This window comes from Macrobrachium rosenbergii, chromosome 5 (assembly GCF_040412425.1).
Source record: "Macrobrachium rosenbergii isolate ZJJX-2024 chromosome 5, ASM4041242v1, whole genome shotgun sequence".
In the NCBI taxonomy this organism is placed as follows: Eukaryota; Metazoa; Arthropoda; class Malacostraca; order Decapoda; family Palaemonidae; genus Macrobrachium; species Macrobrachium rosenbergii.
Genome location: NC_089745.1, coordinates 71,101,640 through 71,125,214, shown reverse-complemented (window position 1 = coordinate 71,125,214; position 23,575 = coordinate 71,101,640). Strand labels below are relative to the sequence as shown.

General features: G+C 42.2%; 1 protein-coding gene across 1 annotated transcript in view; it reads right to left on the bottom strand.

Moving 5' to 3' along the window:
* mtd (mustard) overlaps positions 1-23,575 on the bottom strand; it is a 1,060,402-nt gene that overhangs the window by 50,658 nt on the left and 986,169 nt on the right. Inside the window, exon 20 of the mRNA XM_067104583.1 lies at positions 4,302-4,457. Within this exon, the coding sequence (XP_066960684.1) occupies positions 4,302-4,457 (156 nt within the window). The remainder of the gene's footprint in view (positions 1-4,301; positions 4,458-23,575) is intronic.

Sequence of the window (23,575 nt, the reverse complement as noted above, 5' to 3'; positions counted from 1 at the left end):
CGTAAACTGCATTTTTATTGAGTTTTTCATAAAAAAAAAACTCCAAATTTTGATTATTCTGCCGTTTTGGAGCCATTTTCTTCCGTCGGATCGGTGTGCGACGCGTCGTAACCCCAGAACATTTGTCGTAAACCGGGAAATAATTTCTGATGAATATATTTGAAAAGCGTCGTAACTTCGGAACGTTGTAAGCCGGACCCGTCGTAAACCAGGGACTGCCTGTATCTTTATTCAGTTGGCTGAGGAGGACCGTTGTGCAAATGGTCGAATGCTCCCCATTTTTATCCTTTTTTGTATTTTGGAAAGATACAGCCTATCATTTACATTATTGCGGTTTTTTACTCAACAATTAGGTTGTTGCACACAGTCAATTTACCTTTATAATCGAACATGAATAATTTTGTAAGGAGGGCCAAGAGAGAGAACGAAAAGGAATAATAAATGTTTATAGAAAGGAAACTTCTTAGGGCTTAATTTTTACTTTGAATCGTGTCTGTCTTGAGGGTCGTCTGTATACATGAATGGATGTGTGTGTGTGTGTTCCGGCATAACTCTGAAACGCATTGAGCAATTACAACCAAACTTGGTATACATATGAATTACAATCTGGAAAAGAATGTTATGGGGGGTAAGACATCACTAGCACCAAAGGGCACCAAAAGGGGTAGGGGTGGGAAGGGCTTCCCTGAAACAGGGTTGGTTCTGCCTGTAGACTTAGTAACTAAATAAAATCTACGTGTTTATCATACCTCATTTTGGACTTACTATCTGGTAAAGAATACTGTGAGGGGTAAAACATCACTGGCACCAGAGGGGGGTGGGGTGGGAAGGGATGACATGTAAAAATAACTGAAAACAACAGTTATTAGTGTCTAATCCATAGTTTTTGAAGTCGCTGAGATGAATAGAGACACTCCTGATGCCCTTTAAGTCCAAGTTCAGCCCTGATAGCAAGGGGGTGAGAAGGAGTGAAAAATAAAATGTAAAAAATGATAGATATTAGTGTCTGATCCGTAAGTTGAATGGTAACATTTCCGACGCCCTTAAGTCCGAGTTCAGCCCCGATAGGAATGGGGGTGAGAAGGGTGAAATATAAAATGTCAAAAATGTTGGTCATTGTAACTGAAGCAACTATCTTAGACAGAGAGAGAGAGAGAGAGAGAGAGTAGAGGGGTATTAGGGAGGAGAAAAAGGGGAAAAAGAGAGAGAGAGTGGAGGGGTATTAGGGAGGAGAAAAATGGGAAAGAGAGAGAGAGAGAGAGAGAGAGTAGGGGGGGTGTTAGGGAGGAGAAAGAGGGAAATAGTAAGGGAGGAGAGTTAGAAAGGGAGAGAATTTCTTGGGTGTCATTCAGAGTTTTCCCGGGCAGTGTCGGGTTGGTCAGCTAGCTATATATAAATTATGGAAAAGCAGTGATCTCATGTCTGCAAGAGTGAGGGTGGCAATGAGCCAGCAAGTGAACAGATCCAGTGCAATCAAAGCAACTATGGAAATCTGTAAATGGTACTGAATTAGTGAAGTCTACCTGTAGTACAGCAATAATAATCACCGCCACCACCTTACTTAGACCATTCCATTGCTGTTCCCTCTTTCTCATGTCAACTCCATAACAAAAACGAATGACCATATTCCAAAGGCATAAAGGTTCATCCTTGCTTCCGTACACCTTTAAAAAATTCCTCACTGGTATCAGAAATTAATAACCTCATTTATCCAGGGAGCAATGCCTCTATTTCTTTAATTAAATTATGATTCACATTACCGTACAATAAAAAATACTGATCAGCAGCCAATCCAATAACCCCAAATACTCATCTTTATCTCCTCCACAATAACAAAAGGTGTCTGTAGTGTCCCTTTGGTCCTTAAATGCATCATTTTGTAGTCAATTTCTTTATTCCCATTCCAGCTCCCTTTCTTCCACCTTGTTGTCCAACCTCTCAGATTGTCCAGTGGTGCAACTGTGGAGTTCTCTCCCAGTTTCACCTTTCAATCTTTTCATTTTGTCTCATTTATGCACCTATACAATTGACAGGGCTTCAGTCCACTTTTTCTGTGTCTTTTAGGGGTATGCATGGTCAAGTTCTGGTTTCTCAGGGAGTAGACATTTTCTGGGCCCTTAGGTAGTCCATAGTGTGGTCTGTAATCAGACTCACATTCTCAAAAGAATATCCACCACTATCACCATCTGCAACTGTTTCCTACTTATATCCTCCAGGGTTATAAGTTCTGCACCCTGGGTCATGTAATCAATTGTCCTGCTAAAAAAAAAAAAAAAAAAAAATCCAGTTTCTTATTCCTTCCCGAGGTTCTACAATTGGTCTTTTGTGTTCAATAGCCTCAGGAAGTTGGATATCTCTTACAACCCTTATATATTTCCTTCAGAATGGAAACAGTTTCACAAGTTCTTAGTCAATGAGATAAGGAGACTGGTCCTCTACAGTTTTCAATACTCGTGCTAATAAACACCTGTTCAAGCCTTTACCCCAAAACTGCCATGTTTTGTTAAGCAGGGACTATATCTTAGTTTTGCTGTCTTTGCTTCAGCCTTTCTAGAGTACCAAAATTTTTTATTCAAGTCATGTGCTTGGATATTTTGAACTTTAAATACTGGTTTATCATGGCAGCAAATATGATCACTCTTGCATGTCACTCAACATTTTTGTTTGGTAAAGCAGTCTTTCTCCTTGAGGTTGAAAACTGATGAATCATCCATTCTGGTTCATCTTTTCGAAAGGATGAATCATATCCTCTGTTGCAAACCTTTACTTAGCAAAAGGAACAGTAGCCTGTCTACAGATGGAAGCCACTGCTAGGCCCCTTTTCCTCACATAAAAACCAATTTCACCAATCTATCCCTTGAACACAACAATCACATGAGGGTAAAAAGTTGCTTATTGAGTGCAGGAGGGGTAAAAAGTTGCTTACTGAGTGAAAGAGAGGCATCTTTGGTATCAACTATAAGGTGTCCCTTTCATCCTCTACAGTATTTCCAAATCTCCCCCTGTTCATCACTACCTCATCTAACATTGGGTTGCTCACCTCTGAGACATTCGATAAAAAAGCTTTGGCACAAGCAAAAATCTATGCAACAACAAACTGATACAAAATGCAGTCCATGTGAACCTCACAGCAATTCAGGACTTCACTAGGGATTACAAAGTTGCCGTCATACTTCATGGTTACTCAACAATAAAATGATTAAGAAAGATTGTTTCCCTTATCTCATTTCTTTTCAACTTAAAAGAGCTACATATCAATGAGCATATTACAGGGATAGCACAGTTTTTTCTAGTAGCCACATCATCATCACCTGCTGAATCCCTCAGCTGGGTTCACAAGGTAAAAAAAATATGCTAATGGCATCGCCACCTCATGGTTTAGGAGCAAGACGATGACATACAAAAACCTTAAGGAGAATCATCAGTGTGACATTTTATAATATTATATGAGGATCTCCTATGCCTCCTAAAAGGTCTTCCTGGATGAATCCTACTGCATCCTAGTTATCTTTTGCAACCTAGGTAACACAGTCTATCAATTTTAGACTTTCCATTTTCTTATAAGCTTTCATGTGATAGAACTTCATAAAGCTGCTGAATTTCCATTCTTAAGATGTATCACACAAATATTCTCTCTCTCTCTCTCTCTCTCTCTCTCTCTCTCTCTCTCTCTCTCTCTCTCTCTCTCTCCATTCTTCCTTACTGGCATCTGCAAAAAATACTGTATGTCTCAAATCAAAGGCTGCAGGAGACCTTTGCTAGTTCTTTTTCTGGTAATAGTTGTATATACTGTATGTCTCAAATCAAGGGCTGCAGGAGACCTTTGCTAGTTCTTTTTCTGGTAATAGTTGTATAACTAAGAAATGAGGTTTCCCCTTGGCATCTGACATATTCAATAACTCATATGTGATGTAAAGGCAAGATATAAAACAGTATGCACCAAACACTGCATGAAATGATTCTACATAATAATAATAATATATACAATAAATGTCATTCACCACAGAGGAATTTTGAAAACAGTTATGCTAACCTGGTAATCACTAAATGAAGAATCAGCTAAGGAAAATGGATCATTCAATGTATTTGCACTCAAAAGTGTACAGAAGAATGACAACTAAATTTTAATTACTGGTGAGCCAATAGTTTGAGACTTTGAGGAAAGTATAACTATGCTAAATTCTAAATGGCTGCTCTCAGTTAAAGGTTTATGCTTTGTAAGTAAAAGGTTTGTAAATGTCCATATAACACAGATCAAGTTGTAATATCAACAGCAAAAGGTTTACAAATACTGTACTTACATTTTGGTTTGTATCTTGAATAAAAACCATGACAGCAGATTCCACATCTGTCATTTTACGGTACAAAGAATTTAAACTAAAGCCATGTTGAGCGGTACTGAAAACTAACTTCCAAGAATAACCTTGGCAACGAACTGGCAGCTTTTTGTACATACTCTGAAAATAAATAAATAAAAAACATGAAATTGCTCTAAAGAACCTTAAAGAATGACATCACTTGTTTTAAAGCCTTCCCACAATCCAGAAAAAAAATACATTAGTACCAGAACTATTTTATGTCACAATGCTCAGTAAAGGAGACTGCAGTTTGTTTTTAATGGATTTGAAATATACTACAGTATACTGAGTAATAACACATTCTCATATGGAAGCAAAAGCTATTAACACAATTTTAATTCATAAATATGCTCAATATACTGTATATAAAAAATGCAAAAATCACTTGTTGGTGGCCAAAACCTACTATACTATACAGTTTTTACTAAATAAGTATGAACAACATTTTTACTGATGCAATGATTAAACTGTGGCTATTACAGTATTTATAAAAATTTTAAACAAGTGCTGGGGTGGAGAAGCTCATGACAGTTTTTACCCTTTGTTTTTTAAATGGGTGCCTAGAGTGTCATTTCCCAAGATTAGTAGATTCTGTAGATTTTTATGTTGATGTAGTATCTTTGCTAACAAGTGCAAGCTTAGTAATGTGTACAGTGCCTGTTTCAAAGAGTGGCATATCTGCAGACTGCAGTAACTACAGGCCAATATCTATTCTCCTTAAGCTGGCACCAAGCAGACGCGACTGCACTGACAAAGTTCAGCATATGATAATCAATAACTCTAAAAAGAGACTTGGACAACATCTCTGCTTCCTTGTTAGTCTAAAGCACGTTGCCAAATCTCAAGCACATGCCTCTTCTAAGGATTGAACCAGAAATGAAATCCGAATCATTGACTGAAGAGGATTAAGTGCCAGTAAAGAGCCCACATCATAATAGGCTGCCCTACGAGACTTCAAAAAATAAGGTTAACAAATGACAAGGTTCTTTAAAAAAGCCTTGTGAGCCAGAACTCTAGAAATTTAACGGAAATGTGCTCTGTTCAAAGGAGAGAGCTTGGGTTTCTTCAAAGCTTTCATGGGAACCGTAAGGCTCAAAGATAACAGAGACCTAGTCTATACTGGACCTCTCTCTTCCACTAAATAAGGATACAGCAAAGCACAATGTTCTAGCAAGCACTGAAAAGTAGGAGGAAGCTCCTCCAATTCAAACTCCACTTATGCCAGAGAAGGAGTTGGGGCGGCAGCAGCTGACTCCTCAAATGAATCCCTAGCCCAGCAGAAGGGCAAACTAAAGGAAATGCAACCTAGTGCAGTTCACCTGAGTTGACACAAGGCAAGTGAGCAAGGGAAGATGAAGCGCCAACAGTGCTAAAGAAAACATAGGTAGAAGGGGGGGGGCCAAGGATGAGCCAGTAACACATGACCCACCCTCACAGGAAACATTCTTGATAGGTATAAAGCTACTCCTAGATGGTAAATCCTTGGAAAGCAAACCAGCTAGAATTGCATACAGCTTAGAAACAACAGTTGATTCTGTAGCTCAGGTAGCACTAGAAGGGAAACTTAAGGAAAGGCAGAAGGCAAAGACTCACTGACAGCCAAAGAAAGAATAGTTAAGAACTGAATAGGTCTATTTTGAGGAGAAAGAGAAAAATCAGAGAAGGATCTATGATGGGAAGCAGAAGTGGAAACAATTGGTTCAACTATTGATTAACACAACATCAGAATTAGAACAACTCATAGCAGTACTACCATCATTATTACTACAGTCTGAATACACTGAAGTTGACATTTGATGTTAAATGCATCTTAGAGGGTGGTGAAAGAGGTGACGGAGGGCACAGAACCTCACTGCCCTGAGAACAGACCTGGTTCCCTGGCAGCAGACTCTTACAATTGTCGCAAGGCAGTCCTGAGATCGGTCTACTGGTATGCAAGGGCACCGACACCTTTCCCCTCAATGGGGAATGTGAAAAAGAATGCATACTATGGGGGGACTTGGAACAATCCCCTAACACGAATTCTGTTAAGTCTTTGATTAAAGCTAAAATGAAGCTAAAATCTTTTTCTAACTTTTCAGTACATTTTCCTTGAACAAAAAAGGGAGTGGAAGGCAGAGCTAAAGAAATCTCAGACCTAGGCCTAGCTAAAGGATTAGTAGAGGAAAAAGCCTGAGACCGAGTAGAGACAACTGAAGTTGCAGGTACATGAGAAACAGGAGAAAAAACAGATCCATGCCCTGACCTAACTATCTGCTTCCCTTCTCTTTTTAGGTTTAGGAAACTTAAGCATAAAGTCCTTTGACCAACCCCTACATTCCTCACACTTATGCTCAAAACCACACTATATTCCCGCAGCTGGTACAGTGTCTCTCTAATTCAAAATTAACCATCCTGCTAAAACAGTAATTATTTCTGCAGAACCTGACAATCTTAGCCATGCTTCCCATGAATGATAAACTAGGAAAAAGAATGTAAATACTGTACCATGAAAGCAGCAAACATCCAAAATCAATAAAACATTCGAAATGCACTTGGTTAAGAACAGTTGAACTAGAGAAGTCATCCAGGTCAGCCAAGCAATCTTTGTTTACTTTGAATGCCAACGTGCCTGACAGCACTGAGATATAGCTATCTTTCATAATAAGATTCATCCTAAATAATGAGTTTTAGAATGAAAGAATGATTAGAAGTTTCTGGCACTGTAACCATCCAAGTCATTCACACCTGTATCATTTGTTAAAAAAATTCAAGTAAATAAATCAAGTCAATTTGAAACCATTTAGAACATTATAAATATAAAAATGACAGAATTAAGACTTGATTTTTTCCAGGAGACCAGCCTCTGAGGTAAAGTAAAAAATGCCACTGGCATCATATTTAATAACCATTCCAAGAACCCCAGCAAAGATAAACCTGCCATTCTCACCGCTAGCCTCCGAGATGTATTGATTCCTCATCCCTAAAACTGAGGCATTCAACCAGTAAATGCCTTACAATCAAGGGGATCATGTAATCTTTGCAAAAAGGCCAGGGGTCATTATTCATCAAATATTCACAGATTAATCTGGTATGGCCTATGTATAATTGGCATAATACTGTCTCCCTTTTAGGCATATTTCTATATTTCTAAGGAGATAACAAATGTAATTTCTTTCATTTTGTTGGAATTCAAGTTTCAGCAGCCCTGCCAGGTGCTTTGTATTAAGGCTGTAATTTGGGGAAAACATCTTGAAACACAAGTGGATTTCTCCTTTGAAGTAGCACAGCTGCTGCCTGTTTTGCTATTCTATCAGCCTCTTAATTGTTGTGGACTCCCACATGTGCTGGGACCTAGCAAAATCTTATTTTTACTTCTACTTTCAAAGACGTGGATCCACTGGAAAATTTGTAAAATCAAGGGACTGACAGAATTTAAAACACCACATGCTTGCAGAACACTTCTGGAGTCAAAGCAAATAATGAAACTGACCTCATCCATTGCTGCCATGTTTTCAAGTGCTGTTAAAACATTGTACAACACTGCTGCAAAAATTGAGGCTTCTTGAGGAAGCACCCCCCCCCCTTCCAACTACAAAACGCACTACTATAGACTCTAAGCCCAATGCCAGCTTTAGATTTAGAGCCATTGGTGAAAACAAAATTATAGTCACGATGTTCCTCAGCATGAGCCATAAAAATGCAATGGGCTTCATCTTCAGTAACATTACATTTAAAGTCCTTAAAATATTTACAAAAATATACTTATGGCATATTTCATGGGTGGCTTAGCATCTTGAAAGGAAGGACTTCATTACCAATTAAATTAAAATTCCTTAAAAACTGTTTCATCACAAAACCATAAGGCTGGGAAGAGTTAGAATGTGCCTCAAAATATCTAAAAAACTTCTCACTATAGCAGTTTTAACGGCCAAATAATTTGGAATTCTCTGCATCCTCTACCAGTACCTGATGAGGAAAGACTAGTACTGTACATATAATGGAGATCTAGAGTAAGCTGCCTAGCATCAATCAGGAGACTGGGTATTGGTGATGATTTAAAAGCCCCGGTAGCTACTGCATTCTCATTTCAGCTTGGTGTAAGGAATTCAGGATCTTCAGTTGGCTAAGGGCGCTGATGAATGTATCTTGCATCCATAGAAGAGCTTAGATAAAACAAGTTATTTATGCAACTTCAATTGTGTTTCACAATCTGTGCACAACAAAGAATGAGTCAAAACTTTTAAAATGTTTAAAGAACATCTACCTAAACCATTACTTTTCAAACCATTACTTTTCAAAGTCTTCACATGATCAGTCCATGTCCATCTCTGGTCAGATATTAATCCCATGAAATGAGTCTCCTGTATACAACGAATCCATTGACCTTTAATGCAAGCATCAGGATCTGGATGCACTCCCCTAATATGGCAAAAATGCATTACAACTATTTTGCTCATAGAAATATTAAACCCATTCATATCAGGCCACCTGATGGTTTTGTCAATAGTCTGTATGAAGAATGTCATGGGGAATAACATATGTTATCCCAATTATAAGAACAAATAAGGTTACACTCAGAACGCTCCCTTGGGGAATCCCTTCTTCCTGACATTTTGTCAGATAAGATATTCCCACTTGAAATGACAGGTTGAAAAGCTTAAAGGAACAATGGTAATTCCCCTCTCAGTCCAAAATCATGAATAGTTCTAACAATTCAATGTCTTCACTTGGCGTTGTATCTCTTTTCAAGGTCAAAAAATGCTGTGACACAGTGTTGTTTAGAAGTATTTGCTTTGCAAACATTAATATGTCCATTGTTGAATGCATCTTCCTAAAGCTGCTGGGTTGGTGACAAAAGGCCCTTTTTTTCTTAAGTACCATTGCAATTTTGTATTGACTATCACCATGATTTTATAGGCAACATGTCAATGCAACTGGGCAGTAACCTGCTGTTGAAAATTTGTCCTTGCCTGGCTTCAAAAATGCTAAAATTATACTCAGTTCTTACACAGCTGAGTAACTGTGGTCTTTCCATACTCTATTAATAATATTCAAAATAAATTTTTTTATGTTGGATGATACATGTTTCAGCACTGCATACAGAATCTCATCAGGGCCTGAGGCAGTATCCTTACAAAATGAAAGAGCCAAATCATATTCTCTTTAAGTGAATATGACTGCATTTTGTTTGTTGTAAAGCCTAACAATTTTTGTTCTGTTGGTAATGGTAATCCAGAATGTTTCTGACTTGCACGACACTGGCAAAGTAGTCAGCCAAAGCATCACTTACTTCTGAGGTACTGGTTATAAACTAGTCATTTATTTTCAATGCAGGAGATGGATCTGGTGTGAATTTCCCTGATATTTTTCTATTTTAATCCAAACAACATATAATGGAGTTCTACTACTGATGGAGTATACAAAAGATAACCAAGATTTACATCAGGCAGCTTTTGCTGCCCACAGAAACTTAGCTCTACACTTCTAGTGCCGTATATGATTATATTTTCTTCCGTGCAGTGCCTATGACATCTTGGTGACCACCAAGGAACTGGTCATTGATTGAATATACTTGTAGATTTGGGGATGGAGTTTGTGCTTGCAGCATGAAGAGTTCTATTCAAAAGATAAGACCAATAGCGTCCTCCACTATGTGGAACTCTCCTGCATCTCCTTCAATACCATTCAACTCCTGATATTTTGGCCAGTCAGCTTTTCCAAGAATCCACCTCTTTGATCTTTGTACTGGTTGATCATTGTCGGTGTTAATTACAGTGAATGCATGATCACGTATGCCGGTCATCCACTGTTTGCCAGTTAAAATCAATAAGGCAAGGTCTTTCCATAACAAGTTTTTTAATTATGACATTTGACAACCTACACTTTATTCTTTTGTGTGGCTTGATATCAATGTCCCTACTTTTGTCTATATTCTTATCACTACGCTAAGGAGCTGGATGGATCTCAAACTGAGCATCAATTATTTCATCTGTGTTGCTGCAAGTGAGAATACTGTATTGTATTTATTGGAAATAACTATTTTTGAATGTCTTCTGGTTGGGAGGTGGGGAGTTATCAAAGGAGATATGTTCATTATTAATGGTGAATCTGGTAACAGTATTTATAAGGGCCTCCCTAGAGTCAGGCAAAGACGTTGCCATGAAAGTATTGTTGGATTTTTAATGGGGATAGGGAGAAGGCTGAGTGGAGGTTGACACTTCCTTGGTCTAAGTGGTGACTGGCAAAATCTTGTGAGGCAGTATACTTGCTTCACTATGTTGCTGCTTTCTTTCAAAGTCCACCCATTCTTCTTGGAAAGCCAGAAAGCAGAGTTAGGAGGAATGTCTTTTTCATTTCAAATTTTCTTTTGATTTCACCAACTTACGCAAAGCTTTTGGCCTTATTCAAAATCCTTTTTAACATACCTTACACTTAGGTGCTCTGTGCTGGATTTGTTCATCTTTAATACAGGGTAATGTTATATTCCCTTTCAATTGTATCAACTTCATCTAATCTTTGTTCTGATACGTTTTAGCTTGTATATATTTTCTATTCATTCAATTTTAACTATTATATGAATATTAGGATTTGGTTACCTTTTTGGGTTATGGTTTTTTACATAGGATTTTTGCTGGATCAATAAACCCTCTTACTTTCAGTTCCAACTTAGCTTCTCTTAAGAACATTCCAGTTCCATCTTGGAGTAATTTTAATTCTTCATTGAACATATATTGTCCTTACTCTTTAGATCCTGCATGGCAATCCTGACCAGTTTATACATGCTGATTCACCACAGTTCCATTTTGTTGTGTAATCAACTGATCCACCTTACACATCCGAAGTTATGGCATTTTTTTTTTTTTTGCTGTATGTACTGTGTACATATTTACTGCAGTTTTTGCATAGTAAGGGTTTAGGTACATATGGTCTTACTTCTCTATTTTGACCCAGAATTTTTATTTTGAATGAAGATCATATCCCTCAAATTTAATTTTTTGCCACTTTTAAAAGAAGTTTCTTTGTCTTTACTGCTTGGAATATTATAGATTTCACAATCCTGTACATACTGTACAGATTTTTAATAGCCTAATAACTACTAAATTCTGAGGTAATTTGCATCTTTCCTAACATACAAACCAACACTTTCATACGTGGAGTACTGACCCACCTGGCACTCTTCAGCTGCTACTGAATCATCTCTTAAAAACAAACTCCTAACATTGGGCCTGTGGTCATGTGTGACCTGAGACGCCCTGATTCTTCCATTGTGTAAACGAGCCCGTCCATAGCCACACTTCACTCCCTACATGGAGAGAGATCGAAACTACTCAGGGTGGTCTGAACTTATACTTATGAACGCGTAAGTTTGTATGTTAGGAAAAATACAAATTACTTTAGAAGTTGGTATTTGTTCTGACACAAATACAAACCTAGGAGGTGGGACGATGATCTCTTATCAGGCTGCCAGGTGGGTGTGTCCTTCCCTGATAATCAAAAGTGTGAGTTGACACCCCTGATGCCCCAAGAGGACCTCTGTAACCTACTGACCTGCCGGTCACAAACATGCATGGGATCAGGCTACCTGTTGTATGTACTCACCACCACCTTCTTGGTGACAGTGAAGCCATCCTTCTCCTCCTAAGATGGAGCTACCACAGGGATGCCACTACAGGTCCCAAGGTGGTGTCCAAGGACTTATGTGCTAAGTCCTTAAGGTAGAAAGAGGTGAAGGTTGACTGTCTCTTCCACACCCGTTCTCAGGGCCTGGAGGACCGAGTGGTTCTTCTTTAATGCTAGTGAGGGTCCGGTCCCCTTGATGTCACGGGCCCTCACTCAAGTTGGCACAGGGTCACTGCCATGACCTTGGTTAAGTCCTACTCGGAAGGTTTCAGTTCCCGTGGGGTACAACTCTTTTTGAAATGTTTCATCACAGCTGACAGTTCCCAGGATCGCTGCACAGAGGTGCCTTTCTCCTGCTGCAGGAAGTTGAGAAAATTCACCGCCTCCCTTATAGTTGTTTGGAAGGAATTAAGACCTCTCCCACTGCAACAACGATAGAAGAACTTCCATTATCACTGATAGGAGTTGGAGATGGCTGTTGCAACTTTCTCTGAAAAACCTTCCCTTTTGAGGTGCTGCTTGACAGCCTCCACCTGTGAATTTGGAGGGAGGCTACTGCCTGATAGTACCAACCATTGTGTTCTTGTTTCAGCAGCATGGGAGTGAGAGGTACATCCAATAGTAGATGGAGAAGATCCCTGTACCACTCTGCCTAGGGCCACCTTGGTACTATGAGGGTCATCCTTAGCTGCTGGGACACGAACAGCCTGTAAATGACCTTCCTCAACTGACTGAACTGGGGGAAGGCATACACATCCATGTTGCCCCAGGAGTGCTGGAAGGCATCCTGCAGGATGGCCCTTCAGTCAGGCACCAGAGAAGGACGGCCCTTTGGTCAGGCACTAGAGAACAATACAATGGGAGTTTGTTGTTCCTCGCTGTAGTGAACAGATCTAACAAGGGACCCTCCCACCATCCCATCAGCTTGTTCATGATGTACCTGGCTGTCAGGAGGAGTCCCTGTGTTTCTGACCATTCGTGTAGCTCTACTGCTACCTTGTTCAGTTTGTGAGAGATTGTGCCCCCTTGTTGTTGCTCATCACGACTGTGGTCTTGTCCTGGAAGAGTTCCTGGAAGTGTTGTACAGTAAACCCCCCGTATTCGCGTTCTCACAATTCACAGACTCACGCATTCGCAGGTTTCTCTGTGGAACATATCTAGCCATTATTCGCGGTATTTTTCACTGAGAAATATTCACTAATTACAGTACTGTATTTTTATATAATTTTCATGAATAAATGCACTTTTTGTGATAAAACTATTGAAATACTCAGGTATATGCATTTTTACAGGGTTTTTCTGTTTAAACTATCAAAATGGGCAGTTCTAAGTGTTTTTAGAGGGATTTTAAAGTATTCGCGGTTTTTAGCTAGTTGCGGGGGTTGTGGGACGCATCCCCGTGAATACGGGGGGTTCACTGTAGTGCCATCCAGACTGCTTACATCTCCAGGACATTTATGTATTGCCCTTGTTGTTCCACCCTCCAAGTCCTGCACCCCACATACCATTCAAGTGAGACCCCTATCCCATCTGGGACACATCTGAGTACACAAACATCTCAGGAAGTGGCTGGCTTAGTTACACTCCCTGCAGGTGGTTCCTTGAGTCTCTCCACATTTTGTCCTTCACCCGTAAACATTGTGGCTGGACTATAACGAGACGGTGGGTAAAAGGCTGAATCAAGGTGCATTCTAATTTCTTGGTACAAAATCTCTGACAGGTCAAGAACTCTTGTGAGTGGAAAAGTAGAATTTTGAGGGACGTCTATATACAGTCAGAAGTGTTTTCTCACACATGAAGAATGGTTAGCAATTCTGTATACAAATTAGGAAGAGGTTTCAAATACATATGGTTAGAAAGCTTGCAATGCCTTACATACATTAGTAATTACAGTTCTGACATGGACATGAAAGTATTTTCTGAAAAATGCATAAAAGATCAATTGAATCAGAAGTGCTTGATCTGTTTCCTGAGTCTCAGTGCATCATCTAGATTTTTGTTTTGAAGTGAGGATGGCCGGAGGGTCCGGCAACAGCTCTGGACCTCACAGTACTCCCCCTGAAAGCAAGCCTAGGGGAGTGGGTCGTAGTCTAAGATATGGGCTGGTTTTCATCTCACAGTGGATACCCAGGTGATTTTGCCATCTACCGTCAGCTGATACGCTTTCTCTCTGTGTTGTAGTATGCAGTGTGGTCCTGAGTAGGCTGGAGAGAGGGGGGTGCTTGTATGCATCTATTCTCATGAAAGCATTCTCTACTGTTTTAAGGTCTTCAGGACGTATATTTTGCTTGCTACGTATATTTTTCTTGCTACGTCGTATGTCTTCAGCGGCATGATGTTGAAAAACGTCTGCCAGTATTGTCAACTTGGCTGTAGAGGGCTTCTGCCAGCAATGTGTTGGATGCTGTGTGCAAGACTGTTATTAATCCCAGAAAGACCCACAGTAATTCCTTTCTCCAACTCCCGCCTTGATATCTGGTGGTAAGTGCTGATTTGAGAAAGCGGTACAGCTGCACCACCATGCCGTTCGCTTCTGGGTTGTATGCTGTTGTGTGAATGAGTTTTGTCCCGAGGCTGGTGGCAAGGGAGCTCCATAAGGTGGAGGTGAAGTTAGTTCCTCTGTCGCTTGTAATGTACTGTACTGCGGTACTCCATACCTGCTGACCCAGTCTATTAGTGCTTTTGCACAACTCTCTGCTGTCTGCTGCCTTACTGGTATTGCTTCTGGCCATCTGGTGTTCCTGTCAATGATCGTGAAGAGATACCTGTACCCCTCAGAGGGGGGCAGGGGTCCCACGATGTTGACATGGATGTGGGCCAGTCGACCTGTGTTGTCTGGAATTCTCCTATCCCCATCTCTGTGTGCCTCATTACTTTTGATGTTTGGCACAGGAGGCATTCACTTGCCCACTTTTTGAAGTTTGCTTTCATTCTCCACAATATGTACCACTCTGACAAGGTTCAGGCAGTGGATCTGCCTGATGGTGGGACAGGTTGTGAGCAAGGTTGAAGGTTTTCTTTCTCAACCCTAACGGTAAGTATGGGCGAGGACGTCTGGTACTCATCTCGCAGGCAATGGTACTCTCTCCATTGTTGATGAACAGGTTGCTTCAAGTAAGGGCGGGGTTCTCCTGCAAAGTCGCTGTAGGTCCATGTCATCCCTCTGAGCCAATGCTATTTCAGGGTATGATATCCCAACCTGGACAATGTTGATGGAGTTTCGGGAAAGGGCGTCAGCCACGTTGGAAGAGCCCTTTAAGTATCTGATGGTGCAAGAAATGTTCTGCTATTGAAGATAGGTGACATTGCTGTCTTGCTGACCACCCGTCTCCGCTTTTGGTGAAGGCACGTACCAATGGTTGGTGGTCCATCTGCACCAGGAATTGTCATCCTTCTAGCATGTGTCGGAAGTGGCGCATGGCTCTGTGGACTGCCAATAACTCTCGGTTGAACGTGGAGTACTTTTGTTCTGCTGGTGATAACTTCTTGCTGAAGAATGCCAATGGGAGACAACCACTGTCTGTGCCTTGTGTGAGTAACACGCCCATTGCTGTGCTACCCGCATCTGTCGTTAGGGTGAGGGACCTATGGGGTAAAGGTAAGGTTAGTGTGGCAGCAGAGGTGATTCCTTTTTCAGCTAGTGTGAAGGTTTTATCTTGTTTTTCATATCAACATAGTTTTTTTAGGTTTTCCTTTTAAACACTCATATATTGGTGCCATTATTTCAGCAAGGTTAGTCATGAAATGGTGGTAATAGTTAATTATTCCCATGAATTGTTGGACTGCTTTGATTGTTGTTAGTTTTGGGAAGTCGGTGATTGCTTGGACCTTTGTTGGGAGGGGCCTGATACCGTCAGGGCTTATTTGGTGGCCCATAAATTCAACTACTGGTTTTGCCCATTCACATTTGTCTTTCTGGACCGTAAGTCTGTTTTCTTCAAGCATTTGCAGGACCCGCCTGATGTCTCTCATGTGTTGTTTGATGGTGGGGCTGAATATCAGTCTGTCGTAGATGTAGACGGTGCAGAAAGGTAGGTTACCCAGGATTTCATCCATCAGTTGTTGGAAGGTCGCACCTGTGTTCCAAAGGCTGAAACAGCTGCAGTTGAAGGTGTATGTGCCAAAAGGGATGTTAATGGCCATTTTTTCTATGTCCTCCTTTGCGACCGGGACTTGGAAGTATCCTTTCAAGAGGTCAATCTTCGTAAATATTTTGGCACCCTCCCTGGTTGGTTACATTGGCGATGTTCGGTAGTGGGTACCAGTCTACTGTCTTGATGTTGAGTCTCAGGTAGTCGCCCAGGGGCTAGTTGTCACAGGGTTGCCATGTGCCATCAGGTTTTGTTACCATGTGTAGGGGAGATGCCCAGAGGCTGGAGGCTTTTTGGCATATTCCTGTCCATTCAATGTCCTGGAGGGGTTGTTTGTCGTGGGTGAGTTTTTCTGGGGTCAAACGTCTAAAACAGACGTGCACTGGGGGACCTTCAGTGACCATGTGGTGCTGGACGTGGTGCTTTGCGGTGGTCAAGTTGTGCAGCAGATCGTCTTTAAATATCTCCGGGAATTCCTGTAGGAGGCGACTTATCTCTGATGCTGGAGTTGGTTAAGAGGGGGCTACTGGGGTGGGTCATGTGATCAGCTGCTGTTTCACTACGTCTACCAGCATGTCGTGGGCTTTTGGGAAGTCTGCTCCTAAAAGTGTGATTGTTATGTCTGCTGTGCTGAACTTCCAGTTGTACTTCTTCCTCCCGAATGACACTTTCATGGTCCTTTTCCCATGTATTTTCAGAGGGGCTCTGCTGGCAGTGGACGCCTGCAGGGTGCTGGGGTTGGATTGAGGTACTGTATTCATGTGGGTTGGTTGGCATAAATGATTTGAATGCACCAGAGTTGACCAGGAACTCTGTATTTATGTTTCGTCTACGATGAAAAATCATGTTGAGTCTTTTTGCCTATACCTGGAAGAAGGACAGCGGAAAGCAGGTGCTGTGTCTCTTACGAGGCAACTGATCTGCCTACCACTGACATTGATTTTGTGGGAGCAGCGAACCCTTTTGCATGTTTTTGACGTGCAGCAATCGTTTTCACATGTTCATGCTTTGCTCCAACCTCCAGTGATAGAAACAAATGCCTTGGGATGTCCTTCTGTTTTGGGCTTGTATGTTGGTTTGTTTTTCCACCTGAAGCTCCGGTAGTGGTGTATGGGGGCAGTGGGGCCCTCTGGATCGCTGTCCATCTCTGTGTTGGTCTGCTGCTGTGGTTGTGGGGCAGCTGCTGCTATGGTTGGCTGTGTAAGCTCCGTCGACTTGTGGGCTAGGTGGACGGCATCAACTGTCTTCAGGAAATCATCAAGGTCCATGGTTGATGTGTTGGGATTTGTAAAGTATGACTCTCTTAGGTCCAGCATAGTTTCTGTCTGTGGCGGGAGTTGCTTGTAGTTGCTTGTAGTCGTGTGACGGGCGCTGGTCTTCTATTGCTGCCCCTACAGTGTCTAAGAATTTCCTAGCTCTAAAGGTGGGTGGCATGCTGAAGGATGACCTTAGTTGGGCCTTCAGCATTTCGTAGATGATGGTTGTCTTTTAGTCAGCGAGCCATTCTGTGATCTGCTCGAAGACGTCGTCTGGCAGGAACTCGAGGATGGCATCGGCCTTCGGGATGAAGAGTAGATCTTCTCTGACCTGAAGATGGTCTCTGCTCTGAGGAACCAGACCTCTGGGTTGTGGGTTGCGATGGGCGGTAAGCCAACGTTTACTGTTGCAGCATTGTTGCTGGGTAGGCTGGTACTGGTGGTGGCGGCGTCGGTCATCTTCAGGGTCACCAGTATAACGTGGTGGCAAGTAAGAGGCAGAATCAAGGTGTACTCTAATTTACCAATACAAAATCTCTGACAGGTTAAGAAGTCTTGTGAGCAGAAACGTAGAATTTGACATTAGAAGAAAATGGAGGGGTGTCTATATACAGTCAGATATGTTTTCTCACACTTGAAGAATGGTTAACAATTCTACAGGCAGCCCCCGGTTAATGGCGGGCTCAGTTAACATCGATTCGGTTTTATGGGGCTTGTCTAGCGATGAAAATCGGCAATTTTCTGCGCCGAAAATCGCCGATTTCCGCTTATCGGCGCCAATAATTGGGTATTGGCACTGATACATACCTAACAGAGGCACCAAAACCAAAAATCGGCGCTTTTCGGCACCGATAATGCCCGAAAATCGCCAAAAAAGCTCTGAAATAGCCGATTTTCGGTTAACAGCAATTTTCGGTTATCATCACACACTCAGAAACGGAAGCCCGCCGATAACCGGGGACCGCCTGTATATACAAATTAGGAAGAGGTTTTAAATACTTATGGTTAGAAAGCTTGCAATGCCTTACATACATTAGTAATTACAGTTCTGACAAGGGCATAAAGTATCTTCTGAAAAATGCATAAAAGATCACTTGAATCAGGAGCGCTGGATCTGTGTTTCCCGAGTCTCGGTGTGTCACGTACATTATTGTTTTAAAGCAAGGATGGCCTAAGGGTCCCAGCGACAGCTCTGGACCTCACAAGCCAATCAGTTCTTTTCCTCAGAAAAGGACCAAACGCTGGAAGCCTACCAAGGCTTTCTACAATGATAGTCAAACATAGTAGCCCTCTTCTTCTTCCACTCGAAAGTATCAAAAGAGGAAGATCAGAGGCAATGGAGAACTCTGCAAAACCCTTCACTACCAAACAACCCGATACGAAGATTGGAGTTGTTGATAGTGTCCGAGCCAAATGACCGGGTCATGTTAACCCCCTTTAACAGCCCCGAAGAGTCAGAGACAGACAGGCCAAATTGCTACCCAGTCATCATGGCCATCTGGCCATTACATACTTAACGTTTTTGGAGTAGAATATGTCCATGTATCCCACCTTCTATCAATGTGGGAATCAGCTATGTAATTAATTGGTAATTTACTTATATAAAAATGACATTTTTATATATACTTACCAAGTAATTACATAGCTATTAGTTCACTTACACTTTAGCTTGAATTAAAAATTTCGTGGGTAACACTTCACACGTCTGTGTAGGTGACCAGTTCCGCCCACTAGCGGGAATATTAGGAATGACTTTAGCGGATAACTTCAATCTGTTTATGCCTTATGTCTGTCAGCGGGGAGGAGGGTGGGCTGCGATCATGTAATTGCTTGGTAAGTATATATAAAACTATTTTATTATGAAAATGTCATTTTTATTTAAGTAACTTACCAAGTAATTACATAGCTGATTCCCACATTGATAAGAGGTGGGATACATGGACATACTCGTATTCTACTCCAAAAAGATTAAGTATGTAATGAATCAGAAAACTGAAAAAACTGTTAGCATTGAAAGCCAATGCTTCTCATTACCTATCAGCTAAGAGAGCTACTGGGATACTGCCTCTGGTAGGTGCTCATCTTAACTCGTAGTGGTGTGGTGGTATGGCCATGGGTCGCCTCCTACTTCGTGGGAACTTTGCAGAGAAGGAAGTACTCCGATGGGCATAGCACCAAAATAAAAACAACCAGACAACATTGTCACTTACACTGAGATAAAACCAAACCCATCCACGAAGAGTGGTGGGTGCTTCAGGCTCCGCAAAAAACTGGATACCTTATTACAAGGTGAAGAGACAGCAGGAAAAAACAATCTTATGCTTCCTTCCGTGATACCATGCCAGTCACTAGGGAATGGTCTCAAGGCACTGAAAGATTCAACGTAGTTTAACTTCCATTAAAAATAGTGAGAAATGAACGATTACATTCCCAGTAGTTCGAAGGCAGAATGGACATGCAAGTCATAAAATCTCTTTATTCTGAGTGTGTCCCAAGTTAGAAGTCCATGAGGGCAATACATTCTAGTGAGTGAATGAAACGGATCTTGCCATATCACCATATGTAGAGGATGGTCCTCTGAAAAACTCCAAAAGGACAGAGACCTCCCTATTCTCTAACAGAGCTGGAGAGGGCTTGAATGCTTGGAGAATGATCTGGTGTCAGGCTGTAGCTGGCACCAGAAGCGCTGGGTGCCAGTTGAGTTAAGAGCTCGGAACTGGCGGTCATTCGTCGGAGCTAGCAGGCGCCTGTGGTAGCTAGCGGGGGCTTGTGGGAACTAGCGGGCACCCATAGGAGCTAGTGGGTGCTCGGAGGAAGAGCTGGCACCAGGCTGGGCGCCAGGCGAGCTGGGAGCCAGACGAGCTAGAAGCTCATGGCTCTGGAAGCTCTATAGCTGGCTCCAGACAGCAGCCTGTCACCCAGTTTGCTTGATAAGAAAGCAAGATGCAGAGGACAACTATACTTCCAGTAGGGCTATGTGAAATGGAAGTAGACACGGAAGATTAATATAATTTCAGCAGGACTAAGTTGAATAGAAGTAGAGGACACATGAGCCAGAAAGCTAAGGACGAAGAGGCTGCTATGATGTCCTTGACTTTCACTTACAAGGCAAAATGTTTCCTTAAGCACTCAAAAATAAGCCCTTTCAAGATGTGATCTTATTCTGATTCTGTTCATGTAAAAACCCGAAATGATGCCCTGTTAACTTCCTAAACGAAAAGGAATGGATCTAGAGCTTGAATAGATCCTCATTATGGCTACAAATCCCAGGGTAAACGAGGAAAAAAGCGTCTCCCTGTGAAAATACCTTCTCTAAACTATGACTTTGATCTCACTAGTTTGTCCTAGTCAAAATCAGAGGTCACTCGGAAGGGTGTCTTCCGTGTAAGATTGCCAAGAAGAGGAACACAGGATCAAACAAGGGACTCGTTGGTCATTCAGAATACATCCAGGCTCCAGAACACCAGATTCCTTACTCACTTGGATGCGCCAAAGACCAGATAAGGTCGTCAAAAGCTAAGCCCGTGTTTAAGCACTTAGTTAAGCATAGATCAATACCCTGTACTGGTGGAGTACGAAAGATGTAGATCTCCTCAGGTAGAGAAGGGGTATCTGAAAATGGGCCATAGATGTCTCCAAGAAGAGGGGTAGAGACTGCAACCCAAACTTCAAAAAAGGCCCACTTAGTCTGGTAGACAAGGTTAGAAGAATGATCATCTGCAACACACTAGTTTAAGCAATATGTCTAGCAGAAAAACCTTGTACTGGTGCTTTATGAAGCTTTGAATATTCCTTGAGGTGGCAAATATGATCATAGATGGTCTGCCCCATGGACTCCACAGTTCCCACCAGACCAGGGGACATAAGGAAGTACCCGCTCTCAGTTCGTCCGCAAGAACTTTAGACGACTTGAATGAAATCAAATCCGATCTGTTAACTGTAGAGGTTCTCTTGCTTGGAGAGAAAATGAGAGAAAACAAGACTCTCTTCACTACATTTATGCTAGGAATGAAATCTCTTCTTGAGAGAATTACTGCAGTCCAGGTGTAAACTAAGGCCAAGAAGTACTGAAGCTCCCAAGAGAAATGCTTACAGCTTTCTAACATGTGAGAAGGATCCGCCAACAAGGGAGCAAGACCCGGAAAGTTTCCGGTTTACCCATGGGTTGCTCAACCAAGATCCGAGGAGTAAAGAAGAAGATTAGGTCTGGGCTTGGAGGAAGGAGTTCCCTACTTCATCTATGTATGTACAGCCACCATTACAGGTCCGACTCATACGAAGTTTGTCGTACTTGACTAACGTCTCGGTGGGTTAGTCTCTGTGGACGACAGAGTCCCCAGTACAGTAGACTCATCCACTAATGTTCCAAGTAAGAAGAAAAAAGGGGCAATAAATTAGCGGACCGTCTGAAAGTAGCAGCGATTCTCCAGGCAGGTGGAAAGCCTGAAAACTCCGAGAGTTCAGACTGACATCCAAAAAATTTACTCTTGCAATGGAGGCTGTGTTTTGAGGGAGAGGCGATGTAGTTCTGTAGGCAAAAATAACATGGCTGATTGCGACTGTGTGGCTCTCACAGTAGTAAAGGAGCACCAGAGCATTCTCTTCTTGAGATTCCAGAGAAAAGAGTGGAAAGCTCTAAAAACCATCTCAACTGTCCTTGTCTGTACAGGAAAGGGCTAAGAGACAATCCGAGGCGATGTCTCTCAGTAAACACTTACGAGTCCTCTATCTTCCTAGCCCGTGCTCCTGCTGCCAGTCAAGAAAAAACCTTTTAGTTCAAAAATCTTGACAAGATCTCCAACAAGGAGGTCCAGTTCCATCAAAGCACCAGAGGTAGAAAAGTCCAAAGGCACTTGTCTTACTCCCTTTTCAACAAAAATCAAACTCCCAACTCCCGAGAGACTTCTTGGAGGACGAAGAAAATGCCAGAGGTGGGAGATTTCTTCAACAAGCTCATAAATTCAGCACAAAAGTCCGTCTGCAAAGGACAGGACTCCGAGACACTAACTGTCACTAAAAAGGGAGCAACGTTGGCTTGTCTGGAACTCTGGGCAAAGGTGGAACAGACTGAAGAGAGCCAAAATGCTTGTGAGCGGTCTGTATGGCACTCTGAGGAGGGAGTCTGATACTAAAGAGTTGGCACCTGGTGATCGGGGACTTGCATCGGCCACTTGAAAAGCAAGAGCTAGACATTCAATTGAAGACTGGCACTCAAGAAAGAACAACAGTGTGTTCTTAGAAAAGATGGGTGCTGAGTACAGTACTAAAGAGGAACTGGCACCAGACACCAGAAGGCTGGCGCCGGGAGCATGAGAGTGGACGATGGGAGCTCTGATGGTTGGCAACAGGTACTAAAGAGAGTGCCAAGCACCCAGGAACTGGTGTCAGGCATTCAGGAATAGGTGCCGAGAGAACAGGAACTGGCACCAGGTGCTCAGGAAAACGCCTATTTGACGAGAGATGATAATATTACACATCTATCTAGGCACCTTTCCAGTGGCTGTCTAACATTACACTCCCAGGGTTAGAGGGACCCTTGTCTCGGAGAGTCAGTGGGATGAGCAACCACCTCCTGCACAACATATCCACCAAGACGCCTTTCCAGTGGCTGTCTGTCGATACCTGGGAATGTGCAACAGGTTCAACAGAGGGGGCAACTACCTGGGGGACTTCCCACCAGCCTCCATTGGACTTTCGGTATGACTCCTCCCAAGTTAAGGGGAGTATGACAGTGACTTAGGTCTAGGAGAACCGGCAAGCCAGATAATCACCTCCTCCGCTGCACAACTCACTTTGCAAGGAGAGAAAAAGGGTATGTCAGCTTTGTACATATCTGGCTGTATGTTTATGGGAGCTTTTGGGGCGCCTTGGCTGCATAGAGGACGAGTTGGCACCAGATGATAGGAGCCACCCATAGGTGCTCAGGTACTTTTGGCTGCTCAGAGCACGAGTTGGCGCCAGATGGTAGATGGCACAAGTGGGTGCCATCTAGCACTCATAGCATGAGCTGGCGTCAGGCTGAGGTGGGCGCCAGTGGGTGCCTCTGGGTACTGGAAGTGTGGAATGTTCGTGATCTACGTACCAACCTAGATATGCGTCATCCTTACACAGGAGATATTAGTAGCTTCTCAGAAAACGTTCCAACTTAGTAAATGTACTGCCGAACCGAGTACTCTGCAAAACATACTGATGAAGCAAATACTGTGAACGATTCTCAGCCAACAATAAAGTATTGTTATTACTTGTTACTTGCTGACACTTATCTAGG